The sequence below is a fragment of the Astatotilapia calliptera genome, chromosome 12, assembly GCF_900246225.1.
Source record: "Astatotilapia calliptera chromosome 12, fAstCal1.2, whole genome shotgun sequence".
Taxonomy (NCBI): domain Eukaryota; kingdom Metazoa; phylum Chordata; class Actinopteri; order Cichliformes; family Cichlidae; genus Astatotilapia; species Astatotilapia calliptera.
Window position 1 is genome coordinate 19,845,253 of NC_039313.1, and position 24,919 is coordinate 19,870,171.

Sequence of the window (24,919 nt, forward strand, 5' to 3'; positions counted from 1 at the left end):
ATTTGGTTCTAAACTCAATAGACAGTAAAGGACAACTTCAGTGTCACCAAACCATTGGAAAAGAAGCATTACTCTGCCTCATCAACTTTAAATGAACTCATTCAGTTTCACTTCTAGTCGCCTAACGCTGTGCTTGCTTTCTCTTCCATTATCTTTAGACCAATCCATCCTACCTGGCTAAGCTGATCTTCCAGATGCCCCAAAACAAGTCCACCAAGTTTATGGACACTGTGATCTTCACACTCTACAACTATGCCTCAAACCAGAGAGAGGAATACCTGCTGCTCAAACTCTTCAAGACTGCTCTAGAAGAGGAAATCAAGTGAGTATTGTGGCTCCATATAATGCTATACCATGAGAGTTCACTGTAGCTAGTTTACACTTATTTTACTCAATTATAACCTACTACTAACGGTAAATGAGTGCCTATAAAGTCCTTTACTATCTTCTCTGCGTGTCTCAGTTCTAAGGTGGACCAGATCCAGGACATAGTGACAGGCAATCCAACAGTTATCAAGATGGTGGTGAGCTTCAACAGAGGTGCACGTGGTCACAACACCCTCAGACAGCTGTTGGCTCCAGTCATTAAAGACATCATTGAGGACAAGAGCTTAGGCCTCAACACAAACCCTGTTGAGGTCTACAAAGCCTGGGTCAACCAGCTGGAAAGTGCTACTGGAGAGGCCAGGTAAGGAGACTGCCATCATACTTAGTTACCCCTGGCTTTTTGCACTTAAATATTTCAGGTATCAAATAAATTTTATTATGAGACAAAAGTAAGTAGAGTAAAAACAAATAACTTTGTTTCTCAGCTGTTTATTTAGTTCATGTGATAATTTTTTAAGTTTATTTTTTTTATTTTGTGTTTTTCTCATCTTGAAATTTCAGCTTTCTGAAGAAATTTTTTAAATGGCTTGTTATCCTAATTGAATTTTGAATTAGCCGGACGTATCCAGCATTTAAAATTCAGGTCAAAAAGCATAAAGCAGTGAACTTTACACATGCATCTTCTGCTGCCCCTTAGCAAGCTGCCTTACGAAGTGACTCCTGAGCAGGCCATGTCACATGAGGAAGTACGCAACAGGCTGCAGGCTTCCAGTCAGACACTGCGTTCGGCCACAGATAAGGTCCTGAACTCCATTGTGTCCTCACTGGATAATCTCCCGTAAGTCTTAGGAGCTGTCAAAGCCCAATTTCCTTTGTCTGCTCTGTGACTTTTCCTGGTTAAGTTCCCTGTATTGTATTGAACTGTTTAAAAGTTTTCTTTCATGCCATGATTTTTATTTGTAGTGTATTTTCTGGTCTCTTAAGTGTTTGTTGTTCAGTTTTGCTATGATGCAAGCGCTCATCTGGCCAGTTGTTTGTGCTTTGTGTGACACGAGTCCTACCATAGTAACCCAGTTTTGTGCCTCATCGATCTTCACAGTCTAGAGTGTATAGACCACTAGATGGAGCTGTTATGCAATTTAAAATCTTAAACATTAAGGTACATACTGAAGACACTGAAAGCCATCAATACTTGCAGTCATTAATGCAGATATTGATGCATCAGATGCATTCCTTATCATGAGCTTGTTTTTGCCATGTAGTATGTGAGTGCATGTTTGTGCTTCATGTCCCATCAATGCTTTGTGTTTTGCATGTAGTTATGGCATGAGATACATAGCTAAAGTTCTGAAGAACAGCCTCCATGAAAAGTTTCCAGATGCCTCAGAGGATGAGCTGTTGAAGGTATCAAATGTCTAAATATATACATATATATGGTGTGTGTGTGTGTTTGTGTGTGTGTGTGTGTTTGTGTGTTTGTTTGTTTGATTTCCATAGTCATGCATGGTCTTCTCTATAGGTCTTATTATTGTGATCCTGCTGAGGTAAGAGAAAATAATACTTTTTTTAAAAATGTCAGATTGTAGGTAACCTGCTGTATTACCGCTACATGAACCCAGCCATTGTGGCCCCAGATGGCTTTGACATCATTGACCTGTCAGCAGGAGGGCAGCTCCACCAAGACCAGCGGCGTAATCTGGGATCAGTGGCAAAGATGCTCCAGCATGCTGCTGCCAAGAATCTGTTTGAGGGCGAGAATGCACACATGACGCCCATGAACAACTACATATCACAGACATATGAGAAGTTTAGGTAAGGAGCGGAATACACGGCACAAATCTGTACTCTGATTTGTCTATGGAGATAATTTAGTTTTGGTCAATGTAGATCACTGATAATACGGTAAGCTTTTCATCCAAAACAACATGATAAAAGTGTGATGGAGGAAGAACCAGTTTCTTTCCGATAACAAAGAATGGTAAACCCTGGAGATGAACGTGTTTGGCCGCGTTAAGCTGACATGGTGGAAGTAGAGGGAATCCTGGCAGCAGAAGCCAGCCCGCTGTGCCGTGTCAGCAGTTCGGACATGCGTGTCTACAAAATCAACCAAATTCCAGACTGACTAGAGCAAACTAAATGGGAGAGGCTGGGCGGCTATGTGCTGTTATCTGCCTCACTTTGTGTTTGACTCATCATTTCTGAAAATCGCGATAAATCTCAGTCCATTTACTGGAAAAGGTCAATATGAACTGCTAACCTTGCTGAGGAAAACAATACAGAGCACTTCACAGGAAGTTCATGTTCATGCTCTGGAAGAACTAATAACAGCTGATTTCTGTCCAGGTTATTTTTCCAGTCGGCGTGTGATGTCCCTGAACCAGAGGAGAAGTTTAATATTGACGAATACTCGGATATGGTGAACTTAAGCAAACCCATCATCTACATATCAATAGAGGAGATCATCAATACACACTCGGTAAACCCAAGCAAAATGATAAAGATTCTTCCTGCTACTCCTGAGGATATAATTAAACTTTACATGATTCATACTTAAATGACTTGCCCTGTCTCTCCATGCCCCTGTCTTGCATGCTTGTACATGCTACAAACTGTTATTGGAAACACATTCTTACTGTTGCTGCTACTAGAAAATATATTATTGAGATTACATTGATATTAGATCTAGCAGGGGTTTATATTTTGCTCCAAGCTCAAAGTTTAGTTTTTAGAATATGTTATATGTACGTTATGTCCCCTTATCATCATCACCACTTGACATCCTGTTTCTTTCGTTATGTTTCCAGAACACTTCCTTTCAAAGGGGTTAGTATTGAGGATGTCAGTAGGTTCTGGCCAGCTGTGTCTTTTTGCCATCTGTTATAAATGGAAATGACTTTCCTGTTGAATTTGACAGATGTTCCCTAAAGTTTTGTTTCGTACACTGAGGTAGTTCAAATATATGAAGAAAAGCAAAATCCCAGCTGAAAAGGGGATGTGATTTTTACCTACAAATAAATGTACTGTTGCATATGTAGGACTGAGCTGGATGTTGGAAACCAAACAGTCACAGTTTCATACTTGTGGTATGTATTAAGGCGCTGACTGTAATAAAATTTAGTAAGAGGACGTTTAAGAGCTGTTTGCTATATCCTGCTTCTGCTCTCCGTTTACTGGAAAATCTATCAAGCTTCATCTCAAAATGTTTAATATGTTCAATGACTAATTTTATGTGAACATTTTAAACTTTCGATGTGACTAATCAAATGTGTGTTTGTGCAGCTGCTTTTGGAACATCTGGACGCCATCTCTCCAGAACGCAATGACTTGCTGCATGAGCTGCTACAGGACCTCGGAGACGTCCCTGATGTAGAGGCATTGCTCGGTACGCTCAAGTAAACCTGTATTTTGATTAATCACAAGTTAGTCACAGGTTGACTGAAATCTGTACTGCTTTTTTTCCCAGGTGAAGGAGCTGTTGACCCAAATGATCAAAATAGGGAGAGTGCTCTGAGTCAGCTGGCGAAGACCGAGATCTCCCTCACTCTAACCAGCAAGTTTGAGCTGCTGGAAGGAGATGACAGAGACTTAAAGACCCTCAGTACAAAGTAAGGTTGTCACTGGAGGATGCTGAGACAGACACTCCTGTGTGTCCAGTAACAGACTTTAATCCTTAGGCTTTAGGTGTTTAGCCCTGTAATTGGTATTTAAAGCAAAACTTTGATGCTGAATTACACTCCTTCAGAAATCTTCTACATAGTTTGGTATTGCCTATATGATGCACTGCACTTAACCCTTCTTGACACATTGTGCGTTTCTTTGTGGCTATCTTTCAGTTGCATGTCTTTCCTGCTCTTCTATCATATCCTGTTCCAAAGGAAGGAGTTTCGTGGTCTGGCTTATCTTGCCTCTAACGCATTGTTGGTTTTGTCTTTATTCTCGGACACAGTTCACAGCTAGTGCAACAAATGGTAGTCCAGACATTTAAAATAAACATTGCAAATGTGTCTGAATTTTATTTTATTTTTATAAAGTTGAACATACCCTGCTATCAATGCTGTGAAAGTCTGTTATAAGACTCAAGCTCCTTGGGATAATATACAGTATATAATTTTTTAATTTAATTTTTTTTTTTTTTTTTTTGAAGGCGATTAACATTCTGTCCTGTATTGAGCGTTCATCTTACATAACAGTCCTTATAGAGCCAAAAGTAATCACATTTTTCTCTGCGCTTGGCATCAGTTCAGTTGTGTTTTATTCATTTAGCACCAAATTTCAACAACAGCCACTTCAATGTGCCTGCAGAGTCGGAGAAAACCCCCAATAATCAGACGGCCATAAATAACCAAGAACTTGGTGACAGTGGGAAGGAAAAACTCCCTTTTAACATCAGGGAGGGGCCGCCATCTGCTAATGGAGAAGAGACAAAAGTCATGCTGTGGAGGGGAGCCAAGGTTTAATAATAACTAGTGATTAAATGCAGAATGGTGTATGAACACACAGGGTGTGAAAAGCCCCCCAACTTAATGATACATTTTTAAAGTGTTAGCATGCTAGTTAGCGCAGTAGGTGTGAGTAAAATGTGGGTGTGTGCTCTGGTTACTTCTGTACTTGGTGGTAACGGATGTTACACTAATTAACATAAGCACATATTTGTGACTTTGGTGAGGTGAAATAAAACAAAAGCTAATGTGTCACATCTGATCTTTGTGTGTGTGTACATCAGGACAAAAAAGCTGATTGTGGATGTGATTCGGATCCAACATGGAGAGACTTTACCTGAAATTCTTGAGACTCCAGCCACTGCAGCACAGGTGATCTACATTTCTCAGCTTGTTTTTCCTCTATATATACCTGCCAGCTACTTTCATTCATCAAAGGAGCATATTCATTTGATTTTTTTTTCTTTGCCTCTCAGTCTAATTAATTATGTTACTTCGTATGCGACTTATTCCTTAAGGAGTCAGAGCATACTAGGATTGTTGAGCGCAGGGCAGTCCAGGATGCTCAGACACCAGAGGGTCTGAAGAGCAGCCCAGCGCTTTTGGAGGACAGCCAGTTACCGCTCGAGCAGAAGAAGAGGAAGATTATCAGGAACCTTCGTAACCTGGAGCAGGCTGGCCTTGCTACTGCAAGTAACAAATACCAGGACCTCATCAACGAAATATCAAAGGTTCATAAGCAGCTCTTTTTCCCAGCTAAAGATGCAGACCCACATTCTGTATTTGTGAAGCTAAAATGTGTATTTGACAGGACATCCGATACCAAAGGCGCTACAGACAGAGGAGGAAGGCCGAGCTCGTGAAGCTCCAGCAAACTCTGACTGCCCTTAACTCAAAAACTGCCTTCTACCAGGAACAGATGAACTACTATGATGCCTACATCAAGACTTGCCTGGATAACCTAAACAGGAAGTGAGTTGTATCCTAATTTATAACAAACCTCATTAGGGTAAAGATGGATGATTTTAGCTTGTGATTCAATGGTAACACATGTCCCTTGGTGTGTTTGTATGGTCCAGGAATTCACGCAGATCTATAAAACTGGACGGGAAAGGGGAAGATAAGGGCAGTAAGAAGTGGAAGCCCCAGTCTCTGAAGTACACTGCAGCAAAACTGCACGAGAAGGGAGTCATCCTGGAGATAGAGGGACTTCAGACCAACCAGTGAGTTCAGTTCTTCACCTGTTCTGTCGAAAAGGGCTTGGTACTAACATCCTTCTTACATATCATTACATGTCATTTTACATTGCAGAAGCTGTTAAACACATTTAGTGTTTTTATTTAAACGATTTATATTTGTTTAAATTGTTATTTGTATCACCTCTGTCAGTGCGCCCCAGGGCGGCTGTGGCTACACTGTAGCTTGCCATCACCAGTGTGTGAATGGGTGGATGATTGTGTATAGTGTAAAGCGCTTTGGGGTCCTTAGGACCAAGTAAAGCGCTATACAAATACAGACCATTTACCATTTATATTTATCATTTGTTCAGTCACATCTTGGTTATTTGTCTGTTAACCGTACCTTACAGTAAACTTGGCTGTAAGGTACAAAAGTTACGGTTTCCCAACACCAGACGCTTTTTGGTGCTTGATTTCATGTTATTTGTCGTTATACAAGCAGAGCTGTAACTACACTACAGTATAAAGAAGGAAAAGGCAAATATAATATAATGAGATGATTATAAAATAGCAGCATAATAGTGTTTTACAGTACTGGTATTCTATTATTGGCAAAGTGCTGGTTGATGGTGTTTTCTGATCCAGTCACTGTGTATGACACCTCGGTGTATAGCTCTATGTCTAATAGAGTGCATTTGATAAAGTGCTTAAGAGCCAGAGAGACGATAGTTTAACAGATTTACAGTCCGGGGAAGGAAAAACAAATGTTAAAGTGCAAGCCCTGAGACACCGGTACTGTTTCCCCCCCTGTGAAATGATCAAACAGACTATTGTGAGTGGGGTCATAGGTGATGTTATCCAGATGCTATATTTTAAATAAATGTGATGGCAGGAAGCTGGGTACCAGCAGTGTGCTCACTTGCTTTTACTGCCAGCTGCAGCGCCCTTTGGTCAGCAACAGTGCAGGTACCGTACCACACTGCTGCAGAGGTGGAAGTTGTCAAAATGTTTGCCTTTTTCAGCCTCAGAAAGTGGAGGCTTTATTCGGTCTTCTTTATCAGAGAGCTGGTGTCAGGTCCTCAGCGATAACGGCAAGAAACGCTTGTTACCTGCTCAACCTCGGTGTCATTGATGAGAACGAGGTTGTCTACATTTTGTTGGACTTCATGTAATCAACTATCAGTTTTTTGATCTTTTTTACATTAGTGGTCAAGAGCACAATGTAAGCAAATGGATCTCTTGTCTGTGGGCCGTCTCTCATTGTTATGGAGTCAGTCAAACGTCTGTTTAGAGCTTCTCCAACATTTCAGCTATAATTTCAAACGGACTCTCATCCTCTCACACATCTGGTGTCCACTTTTGTTTTTCTTATCTCTCAGGTTCAAAAATGTCATGTTCGACATTTCACCCACTGAGGAAGTTGGAGACTTTGAGGTGAAAGCCAAGTTTATGGGGGTCGAGATGGAAAAAGTCCAGCTTCATTTCCAGGTAAACATTTCCCTTCAGAAAACTCACTCGTCAACACTTAATCCTGGTGACAAATGGTTGAATTTCCCTTTCTTCTCTATGGACTACTGGCAGGAATAGTCATGGAAATAAGCCAGCACAGCATGAGCCTGACTTAAGAAAGAACTTAGTGATGTGTTTTATTATGATATCATTTGTAGCGTATTTGTAGCACCAGCGCATTAACAAGTCAGTTTGATGTTGGCAGGATCTCCTTCAGCTGCAGTACGAAGGTGTGGCGGTCATGAAGATGTTCGACAAAGCCAAAGTGAATGTCAATTTACTCATCTTCCTCCTGAACAAGAAGTTCTACGGAAAATAAAGGAGAGAAAAAACAGAGTTGGGAGAAACCTGGTCGTGCCTTTGGACTGTACTGAGTTTGTTGAACAGCACAAAAACATCACGCGGTGCCGTGATTTGTTTCTTCTGCCTATAATTTGATGGATCGCACCAAAATGAAACTTTATCGTTCACTTTGTGTCCTATATTTTTTTTCTTTCCCACGTGGTGATTGTAAATGTAATATATTTTGAAGAATTCAATTGTGATGTTCATGTTTCTTGTTCAAAAGAGAGAAGTTTGATGGAAATGTCAGACGAACCAGTACGGTCTTATTTCAGAAACTGGAGCGGCGCAGCCTGCATGGCTGTATGAAATAATGTAGTGCCTTTTTAATGAAAGAATTTAAAGACACATGTTTTTAATTAATAAACATTTGAACATTTTAAAAGCTATATGTGATGTATTTTTATAAGTGTTGTTGCTATATAATTGATGTCTAATGCTTAAACAATATTCATAATAAATTGCACATCCCAAACCTTTTCTCCTTCTTCTTATCGTTATTATTATTATTATTATTATTATTATTATTGGTAGTAGTTGTTTTGGTGCTTTTGTCATGCATTCATATTCAGTGATGTGCTTTTCCCTTTGGTCTGGCAACCTTTGACCCTGTTGGAAAAACCTACTTGGGCTTTCGTTTGGCTTGAAGATCCACGCCGCTGTGACATTACTCATGGTTTTTGTTAAATGATAGGAAATGTTCAGCTGGAGAGGAGGTGGAGTTTCCTGCCTTTAATAACAGCACTTTCAGCAGCTCTTCAGCAAACATAATTTCCACTCTCCTGCTAAATATTTGGAGGATTTACAGTAAAGCCATGCATCACCTCTTAATTTGCTTGTTTGTATTTTCTGTTCAAAGCTCTGCGCTCCCATCTGGAAATGGTAAGTAATTTTCCTAAGACTTTAAGATGATGATGATGATGATGTCTACAGTTTGCCTTGTACTCTCTTGGCGCTCGAGTAAACTTTACGTATTTGTATCTCCCCCAGAAACACATGCAGGATCGGTTTAAACATTTACTTTTAACTAGATCACTGCGCAGGAAGGAGTGAATGAATATATTTATTCTTAGAGCAATTTAACTAGGAAAAAAAACATCCAACATGTCATCTGACAAATATACAATCGGAATTAAATACTGGCCCTGAATGTTTGTGGTAAATTACTTTAACCCTTAGAGGCTGCTAAAAAATTTAAAGAAAAAACCCATACACTAAAGCAACAACAAAGCTCAACAATGTTCTGTGAATAAATAAATAGGTAAGATAATATAGTGACATTTGATTCTCTTTGCACTTCAAGAGACTCGGTGATGTCACTTCCTTGGTGCTCATGTCAAAAACATTTTATTTTGTAGCAGGTAAATTGTATAGCGTTACTGGGTTCAAAGCAAACTGGAGGATGTGTAAATATTGGTACTTCATAGAATAAATTTATTTATAGTTAAAAATAATGTGCGTATAATTGTATTTTGGCACTAAAAGTTGAGTTATAGTTACATTTAAAATCAATTAAATTGTAGTAATGGTCAGTGGGGACACGGAAACGTGTGATCTCTACTGGTTAGTCAACTAATTAATACAAAAAAGTTTTAATTTTATTTATTTATTTGCAGTATTTTATGAGAAAACACTTGTTTGTTTGTTTGTTTTTAATGAAAATGCATTCATGTATTTTGAGTTAACCTTTGGGTAAGAATCACACTCATGATATGGATGCATGTAATAAATGTATTGGAGAGTTTATTTTACTTAACCGGACTTTCTAAAATAATATTGGGGCATTAGGACGAGCTTGAACCTGATAGATGCATTTAACAATCTGATCAGATAAAAAAAAAATCTGCTTTTCCAAACTGCTCCTAGTGTAAATGTTTTTAGAGTGTTGTGCATCCCTTTGGCGTAACCACATTTCTGCTTCATTTCCCTGTTTCTTTTAAGGCTCCACTCCCTTTTTGCGGACTTTTTCTGGCCACTTTGTAATGGTTGGAGATGATGCAGCAGACTACCTAGACCTGTCACTCTTAGATGATGAAGGCTCAGGATCGACGGAGTCCAGAAAAGTACACCCCCCTCACCCCCATCATCCCCGGAAGCACTATTATGTCTCGGAGGAGACCAAAGCATTTCTCGAGGGTGGCTTGGCCACACGTTTCATCCCCGCCGTTTACATCTTCGTCTTCATCATCAGCGTGCCCCTTAACCTTCTTGCCACGGTGATGTTTGTGCGCCAAATCCGTCCCAAGAAGCCGGCGGTGATCTACATGCTCAACCTGGCCTGTGCTGACCTGCTGTTCGGGCTGCTCCTTCCCTTTAAGATCGCCTACCATTATCACGGCAACAACTGGATCTACGGATCCTTCATGTGCAGAGCCGTCACTGCTGCCTTCCACTGTAACATGTACTGCTCCGTCCTGCTTGTGATGTGCATCAGCATTGACCGTTTCCTGGCTGTGGTTTACCCCATGAACTCGCTCATGTGGCGCAGCCCTCAGACGGCTTCAGCTGTGTGCGCGGCTATGTGGCTCTTATCCCTGGGAGGAGTGTGCCCCCTGCTGATCTCAGAACAGACCTTACATGTATCGTCGCTGGGCATCACCACATGTCATGATGTGCAGGACGTAGGAAAACTACAGTCTTACTATCTTTACTTCTTCCCCATCTACTCCTCTGTGTTCTTCTTCATCCCTTTCATATTCACAGTTGTCTGCTACGTACGCATCATTCAGGCTCTGGCTGAAGCCAACGTGGAGAACCGCTCCAAGAAGACTCGCGCTGTGGTGATGGCTGTGGTTGTCCTGCTGGTGTTTGTGGTCTGTTTCACCCCCACCAACATCATCCTCATGGTTCACTACGTTCAACTGGCGCACAAGGCTAGCAACAGTTCTTACCAGGCATACCTGCTCTCCATGTGCATAGGAAGCTTCAGCTGCTGTCTGGATCCGGTCCTCTATTACTTCGGGTCCTCTCAGTGCCAGAAGCAGGTGGTGACTCTGCTCAGATGCAGGCGACCGGGACAGGGAGGGATCGGCTCACACACAAGCAGCACAAGAACCAGCAAGTTGACAGAGAGCAGCAGATCGTGCAAAATGGAGAGCGTTCAGACTGAAATGGGGAGCCATTACAGCAGGCTGATGGCTTAAGACACGAGGACTGAAAAACTGTTCGGCTCTCAGCCATATCCACACTTTAACAGATTACTTCTGTGTTTGCTCGAACTGTTTGTTATCAAGAAGCGCATGAGGTGGATTAGATGAAATATGAAACTTGATGTGGTGCCGACTTTAGACCCCAGTGGTAGTGCTGGGTTTATTTGTATCAGAACAAGCACATTGGTAGCATCAGTGTGTACATGCAAGCAGTTATCTTCTGTTATTTTATAGTCATAAAATGTAATCACCACTTTGACAGTGTGGAATATATTGGATTCATTCCACAATAAGAAAAACATTTTAACAATACCTTTTTATTTTATATTCAACACATCTGTGTTTCCAGTGAATAATGGGTATGACAGTTAGTGCACTGTTAATAAAAACAGTTTTAATAACTGTGTTATGATATGACAAAAACAGCTGTCGATGTGGTTTTCCCAACACGATGCCGTTACAGTGAGTAAATATTTAAAGGAGATTAAATCATTTATAACTTTGCGTCCTGGCATTCATGACGTCAGAGCATACAGACAGCACATACGACGACACTGTATGTATTTTCTTTTAATGCATGCAGCTTTGTGGATCTCGTTGCCTCCTCTTTATTCCTGCGTGCTCTCCTTGTCATCAGGGCACAGCTCTGCAGGAAAAAGAGAAACAAAATGTGACCGTTTCCCTGAGCAGGATGGAGAACGGTGGCCTCATTTCCTCACCATGTGCATTGTATTTTATGGATTCGATCCAAAAATAATGAAGACCTAAAAACTATTGCACTTAAATATGACATTTCGCAGGGCAGAATCTCCACCCTGTGGGAGTTAAAACTCTGTCGTTGGAGGTTTTTGGATAGCTGCTGACCTGTTTTGCCATCATAGCTGTGGTAGTCATCTGGGAAGTTCAAGCAGCCAACTTGTTTTTTGAAAATGTCCACATGTTTTGGATCAATTTTTCCTGTCCTCGCTGCAAGCAAAGAGAGAATGTCAACATCCAGGTTGCAGCCCTGACTTGATGTGCTGAGAAGTGCAGGACTCACTGAACTGCAGGATGTATCTGCCAGTGACGTCCCCATTTCGGAAGGTGTCGGTCCACAGGAGGCAGTCAGAGCAAGTCTGCAGGATGTGCCCTTTGTGGTCTGACAGATTTTCTTTCAAAGTACAGTGTTGGGTTATTTTACGAGAAATCTATTGTCTGTTGTGAAGACAAATTCATCAATCTGTAGCTCACTCACTGCGAAATGTGGTAGCAATCCCTGAGATGGTTGCATTTACCTCCCCCGTGATGCACCGGTTACTGAGAAACAACAAGGCATGGCAGAATCTGGCTTTCACAACTAAATTTAAATGTTTCGCTTTTAATACTGAATTGCATTAAATACATAAGTCTGTTTAACATATTGAAATAACATAATCACCAAACTCACAAGCAGTGATCTCCCCATCGCAAAGTCACAGTCTGATCGCTGGAAGTCGGGGACAAGTCTATCCAGGAGCTTTTCAGAGACTCCAGTGCTTTGTGGTACTGTTTGGGGTCGCCAGCTCCCATCACATAAATCCATTTTCCAAACACCTTGATGCACAAAAAAAATAAAAATAAAATAAGGTCCTTACATGTTTTAAAAAAACTCCAGCATCATTGTTGTAAATACGACAGAGAAAGCAAACACACTAGGTGACTTACCTGTTTGGGGTCCTCTGGCATAAAAGGCTTTACGAGCTCCTTACAGTCAGGTGCAGATGCAGCAGCCAGTGCAATGAGAGACAACAGGAATACAACAACAGGCAGAGCCATGGTCAGCCACAGGGATGTTTGCCGAACCTGTAACAGAAAACGTCTAACTCTGATTCATTTTCCCTCCGGGCTTCACACAAAAAGTTGTTTCTGTGTGAGTGCTAATCCTGAAGGAGGGGGAGGAGGGGAGGAGAGGGTCTGGGGGTGGAGGGGCTTTCTGCAGGCCCAAATGCACCAGAGAAGGTTTCCTAATGACCATGCATGCAGTTTTCTTCTTCTTTCCCCCCTCTTTTTCTTCTCAGCACTGAAAGGCGAGCTCAATAGCCCTCTGTTGCCCACGCCACTGCTCCTGAATGAACTCAGGCAAAGTGCCACATCTTGTCTTGGGCTGTTGAAATCTTTCAAAAAGGACCTGGAGCAGCTTTTCTGCAGCAGAATGAAGGATGTTTCCCTGTGGGGGCGTTCTGGACTCTGTGTGGTGACGGTTTAAGAGTTTAACATCTTTTCTCTTCCCTCTAACACTGATGTTATTCAGTAACAGTCTTTGTTGATGCTTTGGGGAACAGCAGTGTGATGGTGATCAGAAAATAAATGACTAGAACACAGACGGAGAAGTTAGAGCCCTTTTTATTTGCCGCGCACAACCAGTGGGAACTAGATTCGTACAAATACCACTAAAAGGATTTAAACTGGGCATTTAGACTTGATTTTTCTTAGCTCGAAAGACAACATAGTGTATTAAAAAGTTATTATGCAGCACAACATTGTATGGCAGCACATATAGATCACACTACAGCACTATTTAGTACATTTAAAGGAAGATTTATCTGGGTGTTTACAGAGCTGTGGCCCTCTTTGCTCTACTTTACTGCACATTAGGCTCTATCTCAGGTTGCTCTTTCTCTGTATTCTTGACGCCAGTTGACGTGGTCGCCCTGCCATCAGGACAAAGATCTGAAGGAAGAGGAAATCACAAAATGAGAATAGTGTTTGTGATGGTCACACTGGATGCTGGAAACACGCCTAAATGGTGGCTGACCTTTGCTTGTAAAGTGGTACTCTGAAGGGAATTTAAGACATTCTGCCTGGTTCTTGAAGGTCTCCAACTCAGAACCCTCCAGAGCACCGGTCCGTGCTTTTCAAGAAAGAAAGAAGAGGACGGGAAAAGAAAGGTGGTTATTTAAAGCAGTATGTGCTAAATATTAAGCTGTGTGTTGCTGCTAAAATACGAGATGAAGGTTTGAAAAACGACTTACTGAACAGGAAGAAGTATCGCCCCTTTGACTTGCCGTCAGGGAGAAGAGTGGTGTCTTCAGACAGGAGGCAGTTGCTGCAGGTCTCATAGTACTTCCCGTCATGATAGGAAGTGTGACCATTGATGTTATCTGTGGAAAAAAAACAAAACTAAACATAACTCTGACTGTAACCCCCAGCAATTAAAAGAAATGAAACCTGGGGCACACATCACCAACTCAGTGAGTCAGAGCAAAAATACCACACATACAGGTGGTGTGACTTGTCATTCCTGAGATGGTGGCGTTCGCTATGCCCTGAAGACATTTATTTTCATTCCTGTGTTGAGATAACAACAACAACACTTTACTATACACTCTCAACTGGACCGCATCAGTATGTTCACACATGAAACACACGACACTCACAGGCGGTCAGCCCAGTAGATGGTGATGACTCCGCTCTCCGAGGACGCTGACACATCCAACCAGGAGCTGTTCACTGACAATATGTCGTCCTTCAGGCCCGGATCGTCCCAGGATGCCACGTGAAGCACCCACTTCCCATAAATCTTCCGGCACACAGAGAGAAAAATAAAATGCAAATGACTCTCATGACTGTTTCTGTTAGATGTGACCAGACTTTATTTCTCAGCAGAATAAAACTTTCTCTCATAGCCTGGTTAGAGAAAAAGCGTTGTGAAAATGTATTACATTATTGTTTTACTCTGCTGTGACTACAGACATGGCATTTGGCTTCCCCAAAAACATGGATTAACCCAGAGGTAGGTGAGTCCCTTTCCCTAAGTTAAAAATAAATAATCATACAATTTTACTTTGCAGCTCTTCTAAATCATAATTTTTCTGCTTTATAATCAGTGAAAACTACTGTGTTGGAATCTAGTAGGGGACACATTAATGTAGCTTACATGCAAGATTCAGTAGAAGTGCTCGATGCACATGGACGCAAGCTTCCAGCTATTACTGACCAGCTGAAACTTTCTTTGGTTTTTAAAAACTCCAAGGAACATTTGCTTTATGCTGTTGCAACAGTAAACAGACCGTGCAGTTTCTCGGGGAACTGCAGTGGGATGGTTGCTAAAAAAATGAAAAATGTCCCATGCTGTACTCCAACCGACGGCCTTCAGCACACAAAAGACAGACAAGGAAGCAGTAACTGTGCCACTAAGAGACCTTGTCTAAATCTACTTAAAAAGTGAGTGAGATTAAAATCAGTATTAAAATTATCTGTAAAATATTTCAACCTGCAACCTCATTACATACAGCAAATAGCTTGCTGCTGTAGGGTGAACACACATGTTTGACGCTGTAAATAGTAAATTGTAAAAATGTGTTTACAGAGAAGCAGAGAAAGAGAAAAAAATGTCCCATGCTGACATGAACTGATGACCTTCAGCATACGAGGGAGAGGCCAGCAAAGTGATAAGTATGCCACTGAGGACAAGCAAGCAGGACCGTGCCAACCAATCAACAAATGATATTCGAATGAGTGAGGGTGTGAAATGAGAGCAGTGACCCCGTCTCTCTGTCTATCACAAAATGACGTATATAAAATGGGAAACAAAAGTGGTATTCATCTGTTTAAAAAACTGTTAGCATCCCAAGACATGGCTCTACCTATCTATGGATTTTGGTGTGTGTAGACCTTAAAGTGAGGTCAGGGGAGCGAGTTAAAAAAGCTTGGGGGGATTTTTGTCCAAAACTGGTTGGAGATAATGAAGAGGGAGTGAACGGGAGTTCAAAATGCCATTCCTCTGAAACAAACGGCTCCGGTTCAAGAAGTATGCATGTGTGGGAAGGGCTCCTTGAAAAGAAGACAAGCGTAGCTGTTTTGAAGATAAAAGGATGGCTGAAGGGTGAAAATGATGGTCACAGCGACAGGTTAAACCGAAAATTTTCAGGCGAGCTTTGATGCTTTTCGCACTCTGACCTACTTAGTTTTCACTGTTGCTCTGCAATACACATGAATGGGGGAGGGATTTGAGAGATATCTTTGTGACATCTTTGAAAAATAATTTAAAGACCTTAGAAGTTACTGTGGAAAAATGCGATATTGTTTTTGGCACATTCGTGATATTCATCGTGGTGTGACAACGACGTCTGAATGGGCAAATGACGTGAAAGAAAATGGGTCCAGAGGAAGGAGAGTGACAGCAGAAAAGTGAGAGAGTGCTGCCTCTCCATTCAAAGTCAATGGGACTTTATTAATAGAAAAAGTGGAATATTTCAGAAACTGCATGAAAATTTTGAAATCTGAATAGAAACACGCAGGACACGAGTAAGCCCGTCGTTTTGGCGTATGAACAGTGTGTCTACGGCAAATGATGTGCGACTAGTTCGCGGATGAAGAATAATAAGAATAACATATACTGGGATCTTTACTTTGCAACAATCCCACCAATAACACAAGATTCAGCTATTCAGTTCACATTAATATGCATCACTGTTATGACTGCTTCATAACAAATGGTTGCTCATACTCACGGGGCTGTGGCTGTCCAGCACCAGAGGCTTGACCAGCTCTTTACAGTCCGGTTTAGATGCGACGGCCAGGGAGGCGAGAGCCAGCAGAACTATAACCTGCTGTGCAGCCATGGTCCAGACAGCAGGCGGCCAGGGAGCAACACTAACCTCAGGGACCCCACTGCCAGCTAGAGCCTCCTCAAAGGGAACTGAGGGACATGTTTTGTAACAGTGGGTTGGGCCACACACACACACACACACACACACACACACACACACACACACACACACACACACACACACACACACACACACACCAAGCTGTGCACCCATCACTCCACAGGACATTATGTTGACTTATACTAATTTCATGCAGACTTATGCCGAACCAAGCCATAATAACACTTACTGTAAACTAATATATGTTGTGAGGAAATGCTTTCTGTCACCATGACGTGACTTTATAATCACATTAATAATTCTCCCTCTCTTTTCCTTCCTCTGGTTTCAGGAGGAGTCTTTCACTTGATGCATCCAGTCAGTCGGGCTTGTGTCCCATTTATCTTGTTATATAACAGCCAGCTGGCAAAGTCTGAATAGGACCTCCATCCCCTCCATCTTTCAGTATGCGAGCACCTCCTTGCACAGCCTCTCTCACACTAAACAAGGCATGAAAATAAAAAGAAAGACACACACACAAACACTCATCTGTTTTTTTAACATGTGCAATGTCTTTGTGACAGGGGATTTTTAGTGTAGCTCTCCCCAAATTTGGTTGAATTCCAAGCAGAGATACACTGAGCCCCTTCACTGTAGTCCTGACAAATGAGCCCCTTTGGAATGACCTCTGACCTCAGTGGGGTCCTCTATTCATGTCAGAGGGATAAAACACAGCCAAACTATTGACTAGCATGGATTTTAACTGTGGGTGGACGTGCCAATCCTTTTTCTCCTTGATATCAAATATTTAGCTAATAAATGCATTAATATTCTCTACTTCATACCTCACATTTCATAAAAGACTATTCCTGCACAAAGGACACATTAGTAGTTCAGAAACACTTATAATAACCACCATACAAATTTCTCCTTCTTTTTTCCAGCTGCTGTGGCATTTTCTCCCTTGTTGTGGTAACTAACTTTGCTTATTTACAGATTAACCTTTACAACCTATTCTGGTTAAATTTGACCTTGTTTGACATTTTTCATCAGTAAAAAAACCCCTAAATGTCATTCTTTTATCCTGACATTTGATGGCTTTTCCTTCTGAGTGAAGGAAAATACAAACAATTTAAAATACAAATACAATTTTTTTGTATCCATTCAGATACAAAAAATCAAGAAAAATTATGCTTTTAGGGAATCTTGAAACTGTATATGCCACGTCTGTGTGTATTTTTAATCGGACAGTGGTGACACTGAGTTCAAGGAAGACCTCAACACTGCCATGAGAAATGAACTCAAAGGACTTTCTTCCTATAACTCTCATTCACACAATACGTCTCTCTATCCATAACCTAACATTCACATACTCAGAAGACAGAGTTCAGTATCTTGTTCAAGAATGCTTTAATGTCCAGACCAGAGAAGCCAGTGATCGAACCACTGACCTTCTGATGGGTAGATGCTCAACCTCCTGAGGCAGAGCCGCCCAAACGTGAGAACAGTCTGCGTTCTCAAATCTCTGAGCGCAGTTTCCTGCAGGGACAGACACACGCTGGTCTTTGAAGGATTATGAGAGAACCTCCATCCCATCATCTTCCACTCATCTAATTCTGGGTTGCAGAGGGGCTGGAGCCTATCCCAGCTATCACAGTACACCCTGGACAGGTCACTTATCAGTCGCAGGGCCTTAGTTAAAGTGTGACTTGTAGTTAAATGCTCTTTGAGTGGTACAACTAAAAAAAGGACTACATGAATATGAGTACATTTCAATTGCACCTGCAATGTAACAAAATAAAAACCAATTAGAATAGCTCTGAATGCACATAATAGTTTGCAATATGCAAGATTTGAGTTCTACGTGTTAATTAATGTTGATATTTATAGATGGTAGTTAAGAGGATTTTTAAGTATTTTTAAAGATATAGCAGAGTGGACAGTGTTTAATGCCTGTAATGGTTATACATGATTATATATGATAAATCCCAACAGCTCTAGTTCTACATTCAATACAATATAATTCAGTCATTATAGCTTTTTGTTTTCATGTCTTGGGTAACACGGAACATGATAGTATGTAAAAACAGAGGGTTTTCTCCAAAAACAAGAGTTGTACATGTCAGGGGTTGTGTAGCGGAGAGGAATGTGAGGCTCCTAACGTAGACATGCAGGGGCAGGTGGTGGTGAACAAAAATCGAGCCATTTATTCAGGCTGAAAATAACATGACATCAAAGAAACACACATAAAATACAAAAGGGGACTGAAAAGATAAACGTCCTGGAACCTAAACTGGGAATCAACACTAGGGCCAGGGGGCACAGGAGCTGGGAGACACAAAACTTGAAATGCTGGAAAGGATGAAGGGAGACTGAGACAATATATACATAGGGGGGTTGTTAGGGGAAGTGGAGACACATGGGTTAAAATACACTGCTGAACTGACTCTAATGAGACAAGGAAGCTAAACTTAAGACAACCTCCTGAAATAAACCATGAAAAATAACTAGACACAGCAGCGAAGGGGCGCAGAGAATGACAGAAACTTAGCACAGGTTACACAGACAAGACAGGATAAACTCCAGTACTACATACACAATACTCACGACTATAACCATGGACAGAACTAGAGAATAAAAACTAGTAGGACTCAAAATAAAAGGTTACTATAAATAACAAACTCAACCTACAAGAGATGTAATATAAGTTCTAGATAATACATGTAAAATGTATACTTAAGAATCAGTCTGGAGATATTTAAACAGAACTCGAAATCTGACAAACACAGAAAAATCTACTGTGAAGTCGAGGCACTCTACCTGTTTCCCAAATACAGCAAGGTTACCAGATACCATACCACTTTTTAAGCACTTTTAAAAAGAACAACAGGGCTGAAAAAATAAAATCACCCATATAAAATAAATCATTAACATCAACAGAATATTCAGGTTTTTATGTTTGAGTTTACAGACAAGCAGCCACAGAATGACAGACTTCGAGAGATTTATACAGCTTCACAGTTCTGACAGTCGTTGCAGAAACAAACATTTCTACTGAAAGTGACTTGGGTTAGGTTTAAAATCACATTGTCAAAATATATCTCTGCTGAGGACACTGTCCCGTTTCTGTGTCACACTCAGTATTAATCCGATATTCTTTATCTGCTTATTGGTGCGGCCCTCCACAACAGTACTGGTTTCTCTTCTCATGTGACCCCTTGGGAAAACGAATGGCTGACCCCTGCACCCCCCAGTCTAGATCAGAAAACAGAGTGAGCAGCAAAGTCAGACAATAATGAAGAGGCATGATGAGAAGTCAAACGACGGCCAGCTCCATACCAGGACTGCTGAGCTCCTGTGGGGAGGCAGGGATGACTTCAGTGGAGGTTACATAAGAGAGGGGGTGGGCAGAGGGGCTGGTTGGACTATGTAATAGGATTGTGTAAGGCTGGTTTCAAAAGAGATAATGCTTCATTTGGTGTTTGTTGGTGATGCGTGTATGCGCGTGCTAAATGGTAAATATTAAAGGTTAGGTTTACTAAGTGGGCTAAGTGGGGAAAATTAGCATAAGGCTGCAATCACAAATATGGTAGATCATTTTCAAAACTTGCCACTTCTTGTTTCTCAGAAATAGCATTTCAATTCAGACCAAGGAGATGCAGCTGAAGGAGAATCCATACATTCATCCAGCTTATCCCAGCTGTCACAGGGCAAGAGGCAGGGTACACCCAGGACAGGTCGCCAGTCTGTAGCAGGGCTTGAAGGAGAATCAGTATTTGATTTTGTTGTTGTTTTAAAAAAGGCTAACTTTTCAGTTAGGAATTGCTGGCTGGGGTCGCTGTTCCTTGGATGAATCTCTCAGGTGGAGTGCAAGATGCATCCAGACAAGGCCTGCTGTATCAGCATGATGTGCGTTTAACAGGTATAATGTGCAGAAGAACATAAAACAGTATTCACCTTCAGAAAGGCGTTTACTATCTTTACCACATACTCATCACTTATTTATTTTTTTGGCTAACCACCACACTGCAGTATGGTGTGATGGTGATTATCACTGTTGCCTCACAGCAAGAAGATCCTGGGGTTGACTCCACCATCTGGCCAAGGCCTTTCTGTGTGTTGTTGTTATCTTTGTTTGCGTGGGTTCTTTGCAGGTACTCTCGGTTCCTCCCACAGTCCAGAGACATGTAGTTAGTAGGGTTAGGTTAATGCGAATGTGAGTGCAAATAGCTGTCTGTCTCTGTGTTAGCCCTGCTACAGACTGGTGACCTGTCCAGGGTGTAACCTGCCTCTTGCCCTATGGCAGCTGGGACAGACTCCAGCCCCCCTGCAACTTTGGTAAGGATAACCAGAAGAGAATCAATTTTTCTTTTTTTTTGCATGCTGATAGGTGGTTAATATCACGTACTGTAAAATCCACACACCAATTTAAAACTCCACAGACAGTGCAAAACTGTCAGGATGGGACATAAAGGCCAATGATGGAAAAATATAGGAAGGGAGGGGCTTTGAAGGAAAAAAGCCCAAGTTTTAGTTATAAATTCGCAGGAAAGACTTGCCAAAGTTTGACCAATAGACCGGATTTACACGAAACAGAAGAAAGCAAACACAGTTTCTTTCTGTAAATCTTTATGTGAATACAAGACAAATCAGAAATCACAGTTTACTGCATCTTCTAGTAAATGTAAAATCAGTCTATTGCACCTATTCATACACAAACAAAAAAAACCCAGCCAGAGTTAACACTGTTACAAACTCCTTGTCCTGGACTGAACCCACCGCAAGATGAAAGAGCGCTTTCTCCACATCTGTCAGCACATCTGTGATACACATCTGAATACACACTTCAAACACTTGAGTAATTTCAGGTTACAGGATAGATCTGAGAGATCGAGTGAAAGGAGCTTAAATGTGTTTTTCTCTATTGTTCTTCCCGTCTTGCATCTGTTACAGCTTCACTTTCATATGGACACAGATCTGAAACAAAGGAAGGAAATCAAACTGATGAGTCACTGTTTACATTAGATGTACTGCTTACTGTTTGCGTGGATGGTGAACGCATCTCACCTGTAGTGTTTGCAAAGTATAAATCTAGTGTGAAGTTGAGGCACTCAGCCTGTTTCTTGAGGACTTCGAGATGAGAGGCCTCCAGTGTCCCAGTCTTTGCTGGAGGTAGGGGATGGCAGTGTTAACATTATTTTCAACAGAGTGGCAAAAACAATAAAAATAAAAAAAAAAACAGTTTGAAACTAATTATTAACATTACAGAGTCCTAAAAGTTGGACACATATGGACACAGACAGGCAAATGCAACTCACTGAAGATCCTGAAGCCTCTGCTTTTTGTGGTTTCGCCGCCGACCTCTGACACAAAGTGGTCTGTCCAAAGCATGCAGTCGGGGCAAGTGGCCAGATGCTTGCCAATATGCTCATGAGTGGTGGAGTTATAGTAATCTGTAAGATACAAATTAGATGGTTGCCATGTTGTTTTACATCACAGTGACTATTTGATAATGTGAGTATAACAACATGTGATCTCTTACACGTGTCTGTGGAAGAGTTTCCTAAGAAGGTGGCATTGACACTTCCATGATAACATTTTCCATCCCTGTTAAGGAGCAGGAAAAAAATATAAGCACATGAAAAAACAAAGAAAAAAGTCAAGAGGTCAAATTACGTAACTCATTTGATGCCTCAAAGCAGGGGTGTCAAACTCATCTCATTACAAAACTGTAAACCTTGTTAAAAGCCCCAAATTTATGCCCACCTTCTCATCTTCCTAAATTGTCCACTGGACTGGATTTGAGCCTTTGCTAGGCCGATTCTGGCCCACGGGCCTTATGTTTAACACCCCTGCCTTGAAGGTAGTACAAATCATTTAGAAAATATTGACAATTACGCTTTTTGTCCGAAGCGACTGAGCATGTCTTCACTGTCAGGTATGGGAGTCTGTTCGACCCAGAAGCTGTGCAGAGTTTTAAGCTCTTTTAATTGCTCTTTGCTGTCTGATGTTCCAGCGTAAAATATCCATTTTCCCCAAAGCTAGAGAAAGAAAAAAGAAAAAGTAAATTCAACTTTCAAAGAGATTCACAGCAGGTTCTAAAGAACCAGCATTTCTATTGAAAACAGAAAGGAGTTTACCATCTTTACCACATGCATAAACATGATCATCACTTGTTTCTGTGATCATATATAATAATAAGTTTATACATGCAAAATCACCAGTGGGACCTTTTTAACCATCCAAGGTCAAGTCTGTTTTTTTGTTGTTTTTTTTTTGCTAGAGCTAGGAGCATCAGCGATGATGATTCAGCCCTCAGGGATTTAAAACAATTTAAACTCAGATCTGCTTCATGGTGAATGTCTCTGCTGAGGACACTGTACCTTGCTATGATCCTCCACAGGCTTAATGAGTTCTTCGCAGCCTGGATCAGACGCACCAGAGAGCGAGAAGAGAGCCAGCAAAGCCAGGGAACAATGAAGGAACATGACGACAAGTCAAATGACAGGCAGCTGTATACTACTGCAAGACCACAACAGCTGGACTCTTATAGGGAAGGTGCAGCGGGGAAGTTATATAAGCCAGGAGGTGGTCTTTAATGGGATTGTGCAATATTGGTACAGATAAGGATAAAGCTTTAATTTTTTTTTATCTGTGGTGTGCGCGCGTTTGCAGAATAACAAAATGGAAAACAGCAAACAACATGAATGTGCTGCATTCCTGCAAAAGCTTCTCACAGACATGTGAAACAGATATTCTCTTTATCCGTCAAGTATGAAGTGAGCAGCAGCAAAAGTATTTGACAGATTTGGGTAGGGTGGCACAGAAATAAACAATTTCACAATCACCATCTGTTGCAGCCTGGAATTGCCAGTTATTGCAGAACACTGGAAACTTACTGGAATTTCCAGGGTAGCGTCAGCCAAAACACAGAAAGTACAAATAAAGCAGATTCCTGAAAAACAAAAGCAAGCATAGCGTGTCCTTTTGTAGATTTCAGTTAATATAGGAGACAAGAAAAACCCTTTTCCAACATTATTTAACCCAACTGCAGTATTAATGAAATTAGTTTGTTGACTTGTCTTTAGCAGACCTACTGCTGAATGTCGCAGGTTCATTAGTGAATAGCTTTATGAGTCTCATCAGCTTTGTCTTTACCAAAGCTCCCAGTCATCACCTGGATGACCTACAGAGACATACTTTAGACCAGGTAGTAACACAGAGTGCGACAAACGCTTAACTACCTGTCTCACATTGAACTCCCTGCAAGATAAAAAAAAAAAAGAGCACCAACACATCAGCGATACAGAGTTCCCTCATATCAACGAAAGCACATCTGAATACAAATGTGACTCATGGAGCCAGTTGATGTCTCTGGTTAGACTTGAGCGATACAGCAGGTGATAACAGTGTTTTATTGCTTTTTCCCTTTACATCTCCGGCACTTTCCTTCTCATTGGGACACAGATCTGAAACAGAGGAAGGAAATCAAACTAATGAGTCTCAGAACAAACACGGCTTAAAGTCAAGTTTATGAACGTCAATATAGAGATAAATATTCTTAGATTGGGGGGAGGTATGGTGAATTTAAGAGACATGATTAGAAACCAGAGGACACTTAACTAGATATTGCAAAAATGACGCAACCCGATTTGCTGAGAATCGGGTCGTCACACCGAATGTGAAAATTGATAAAATATTTTATATTAACTACAGTTTTTATGTATTATCTGCAAACTTTACGGTGATAAACTGGGCCTTGGGGGACACGAATAGGTTGGCGAAGCTTTTGACCTTAACCATCATTGTTAGTGCCCAAGAGCAAAGTTGACCTTGACTGAAAAAAAACCAACAAACCCCAAAACATATTGAGTAATACAGCATATGAAAGGCATAGAGCAGGGGTCTCAAACTGCAGTCCTAGAGGGCCGGTGTCCTGAGGTGGCAATTCAGCCATTTGATTCATGTTACAGCTGCTCATGACATGGTGAAATAAAAGTACTTTTAGAAGTACATTTTTCCAAACACTTACATTTACTTAAATTTACTTGAGTAGGGTCAGGAGTTTTCTCCTCAGCCTGCAGTCAAGTTCTATACTCTTCCTAATGTCCTACTAATTTATTCAGGTGTGTTGCAACAGGGACACATGGAAAGGTTTCAGGACACCAGCCCTCGAGGACTGGAGTTTGAGCCCTTGGCATAGAGAGAGCTGTACAACACACTCTTTTTTTTTTTTTTTTTTCAATACGATGGCCTACGACTTTACAGTGACATCATAACAGGCTGATATCAGCATGATGTAATAAAAACAACATAAGCCATAACAACTTTGATGTTATTACTGTTATAACTAGAGTAACAACATC

General features: G+C 41.2%; 4 protein-coding genes across 4 annotated transcripts in view; 2 read left to right on the top strand and 2 right to left on the bottom strand.

The window, feature by feature from the left end:
- iqgap2 (IQ motif containing GTPase activating protein 2) overlaps window positions 1–8,275 on the top strand; it is a 37,647-nt gene extending 29,372 nt beyond the window's left edge. Inside the window, exons 26-39 of the mRNA XM_026186083.1 lie at window positions 159–322; window positions 464–688; window positions 1,025–1,165; window positions 1,647–1,731; window positions 1,907–2,139; window positions 2,671–2,803; window positions 3,607–3,709; window positions 3,791–3,932; window positions 5,051–5,138; window positions 5,285–5,497; window positions 5,578–5,738; window positions 5,846–5,989; window positions 7,324–7,432; window positions 7,659–8,275. Of these exons, the coding sequence (XP_026041868.1) occupies window positions 159–322; window positions 464–688; window positions 1,025–1,165; window positions 1,647–1,731; window positions 1,907–2,139; window positions 2,671–2,803; window positions 3,607–3,709; window positions 3,791–3,932; window positions 5,051–5,138; window positions 5,285–5,497; window positions 5,578–5,738; window positions 5,846–5,989; window positions 7,324–7,432; window positions 7,659–7,772 (2,055 nt within the window). The 3' untranslated portion in view covers window positions 7,773–8,275. The remainder of the gene's footprint in view (window positions 1–158; window positions 323–463; window positions 689–1,024; window positions 1,166–1,646; window positions 1,732–1,906; window positions 2,140–2,670; window positions 2,804–3,606; window positions 3,710–3,790; window positions 3,933–5,050; window positions 5,139–5,284; window positions 5,498–5,577; window positions 5,739–5,845; window positions 5,990–7,323; window positions 7,433–7,658) is intronic.
- An 82-nt stretch (window positions 8,276–8,357) lies between these two features.
- On the top strand, window positions 8,358–11,168 carry f2r (coagulation factor II (thrombin) receptor). The gene is made up of 2 exons (XM_026188468.1): window positions 8,358–8,677; window positions 9,737–11,168. The coding sequence occupies exons 1-2, from the start codon at window positions 8,611–8,613 to the stop codon at window positions 10,936–10,938; spliced, it is 1,269 nt and encodes a 422-aa protein (XP_026044253.1). The 5' UTR covers window positions 8,358–8,610; the 3' UTR covers window positions 10,939–11,168.
- A 2,119-nt stretch (window positions 11,169–13,287) lies between these two features.
- On the bottom strand, window positions 13,288–16,608 carry LOC113034126 (uncharacterized). The gene is made up of 6 exons (XM_026188469.1): window positions 16,416–16,608; window positions 14,340–14,482; window positions 14,183–14,250; window positions 13,935–14,063; window positions 13,718–13,813; window positions 13,288–13,632 (listed from the first exon to the last, which is right to left on the bottom strand). Exons 1-6 carry the CDS (start codon window positions 16,524–16,526, stop codon window positions 13,544–13,546), a joined length of 636 nt encoding a protein of 211 aa, XP_026044254.1. The 5' UTR covers window positions 16,527–16,608; the 3' UTR covers window positions 13,288–13,543.
- Window positions 16,609–21,165: 4,557 nt separating this feature from the next.
- On the bottom strand, window positions 21,166–23,111 carry LOC113033504 (uncharacterized). Its single transcript, XM_026187353.1, has 6 exons — window positions 22,937–23,111; window positions 22,452–22,594; window positions 22,096–22,160; window positions 21,872–22,006; window positions 21,621–21,719; window positions 21,166–21,530 (listed from the first exon to the last, which is right to left on the bottom strand). The coding sequence occupies exons 1-6, from the start codon at window positions 23,039–23,041 to the stop codon at window positions 21,475–21,477; spliced, it is 603 nt and encodes a 200-aa protein (XP_026043138.1). The 5' UTR covers window positions 23,042–23,111; the 3' UTR covers window positions 21,166–21,474.
- Window positions 23,112–24,919: the final 1,808 nt, after the last annotated feature.

What these genes read in the sequence shown, in the direction of transcription:
- f2r (XM_026188468.1), top strand. Translation starts at nt 8,611, where the DNA reads ATGCATCACCTCTTAATTTGCTTGTTTGTATTTTCTGTTCAAAGCTCT. An exon ending in TGCGCTCCCATCTGGAAATG is followed by an intron (nt 8,678 to 9,736) that starts GTAAGTAATTTT and finishes GTTTCTTTTAAG; the next exon opens with GCTCCACTCCCTTTTTGCGG.
- LOC113034126 (XM_026188469.1), bottom strand. Translation starts at nt 16,526, where the DNA reads ATGGCTGCACAGCAGGTTATAGTTCTGCTGGCTCTCGCCTCCCTGGCC. An exon ending in TGCTGGACAGCCACAGCCCC is followed by an intron (nt 14,483 to 16,415) that starts GTGAGTATGAGC and finishes GTGTGCCGGAAG; the next exon opens with ATTTATGGGAAGTGGGTGCT. An exon ending in GCGATACTTCTTCCTGTTCA is followed by an intron (nt 13,814 to 13,934) that starts GTAAGTCGTTTT and finishes TTTCTTGAAAAG; the next exon opens with CACGGACCGGTGCTCTGGAG.
- LOC113033504 (XM_026187353.1), bottom strand. Translation starts at nt 23,041, where the DNA reads ATGTTCCTTCATTGTTCCCTGGCTTTGCTGGCTCTCTTCTCGCTCTCT. An exon ending in CAGAGGCTTCAGGATCTTCA is followed by an intron (nt 21,720 to 21,871) that starts GTGAGTTGCATT and finishes CCCTACCTCCAG; the next exon opens with CAAAGACTGGGACACTGGAG. An exon ending in ATACTTTGCAAACACTACAG is followed by an intron (nt 21,531 to 21,620) that starts GTGAGATGCGTT and finishes CCTTTGTTTCAG; the next exon opens with ATCTGTGTCCATATGAAAGT.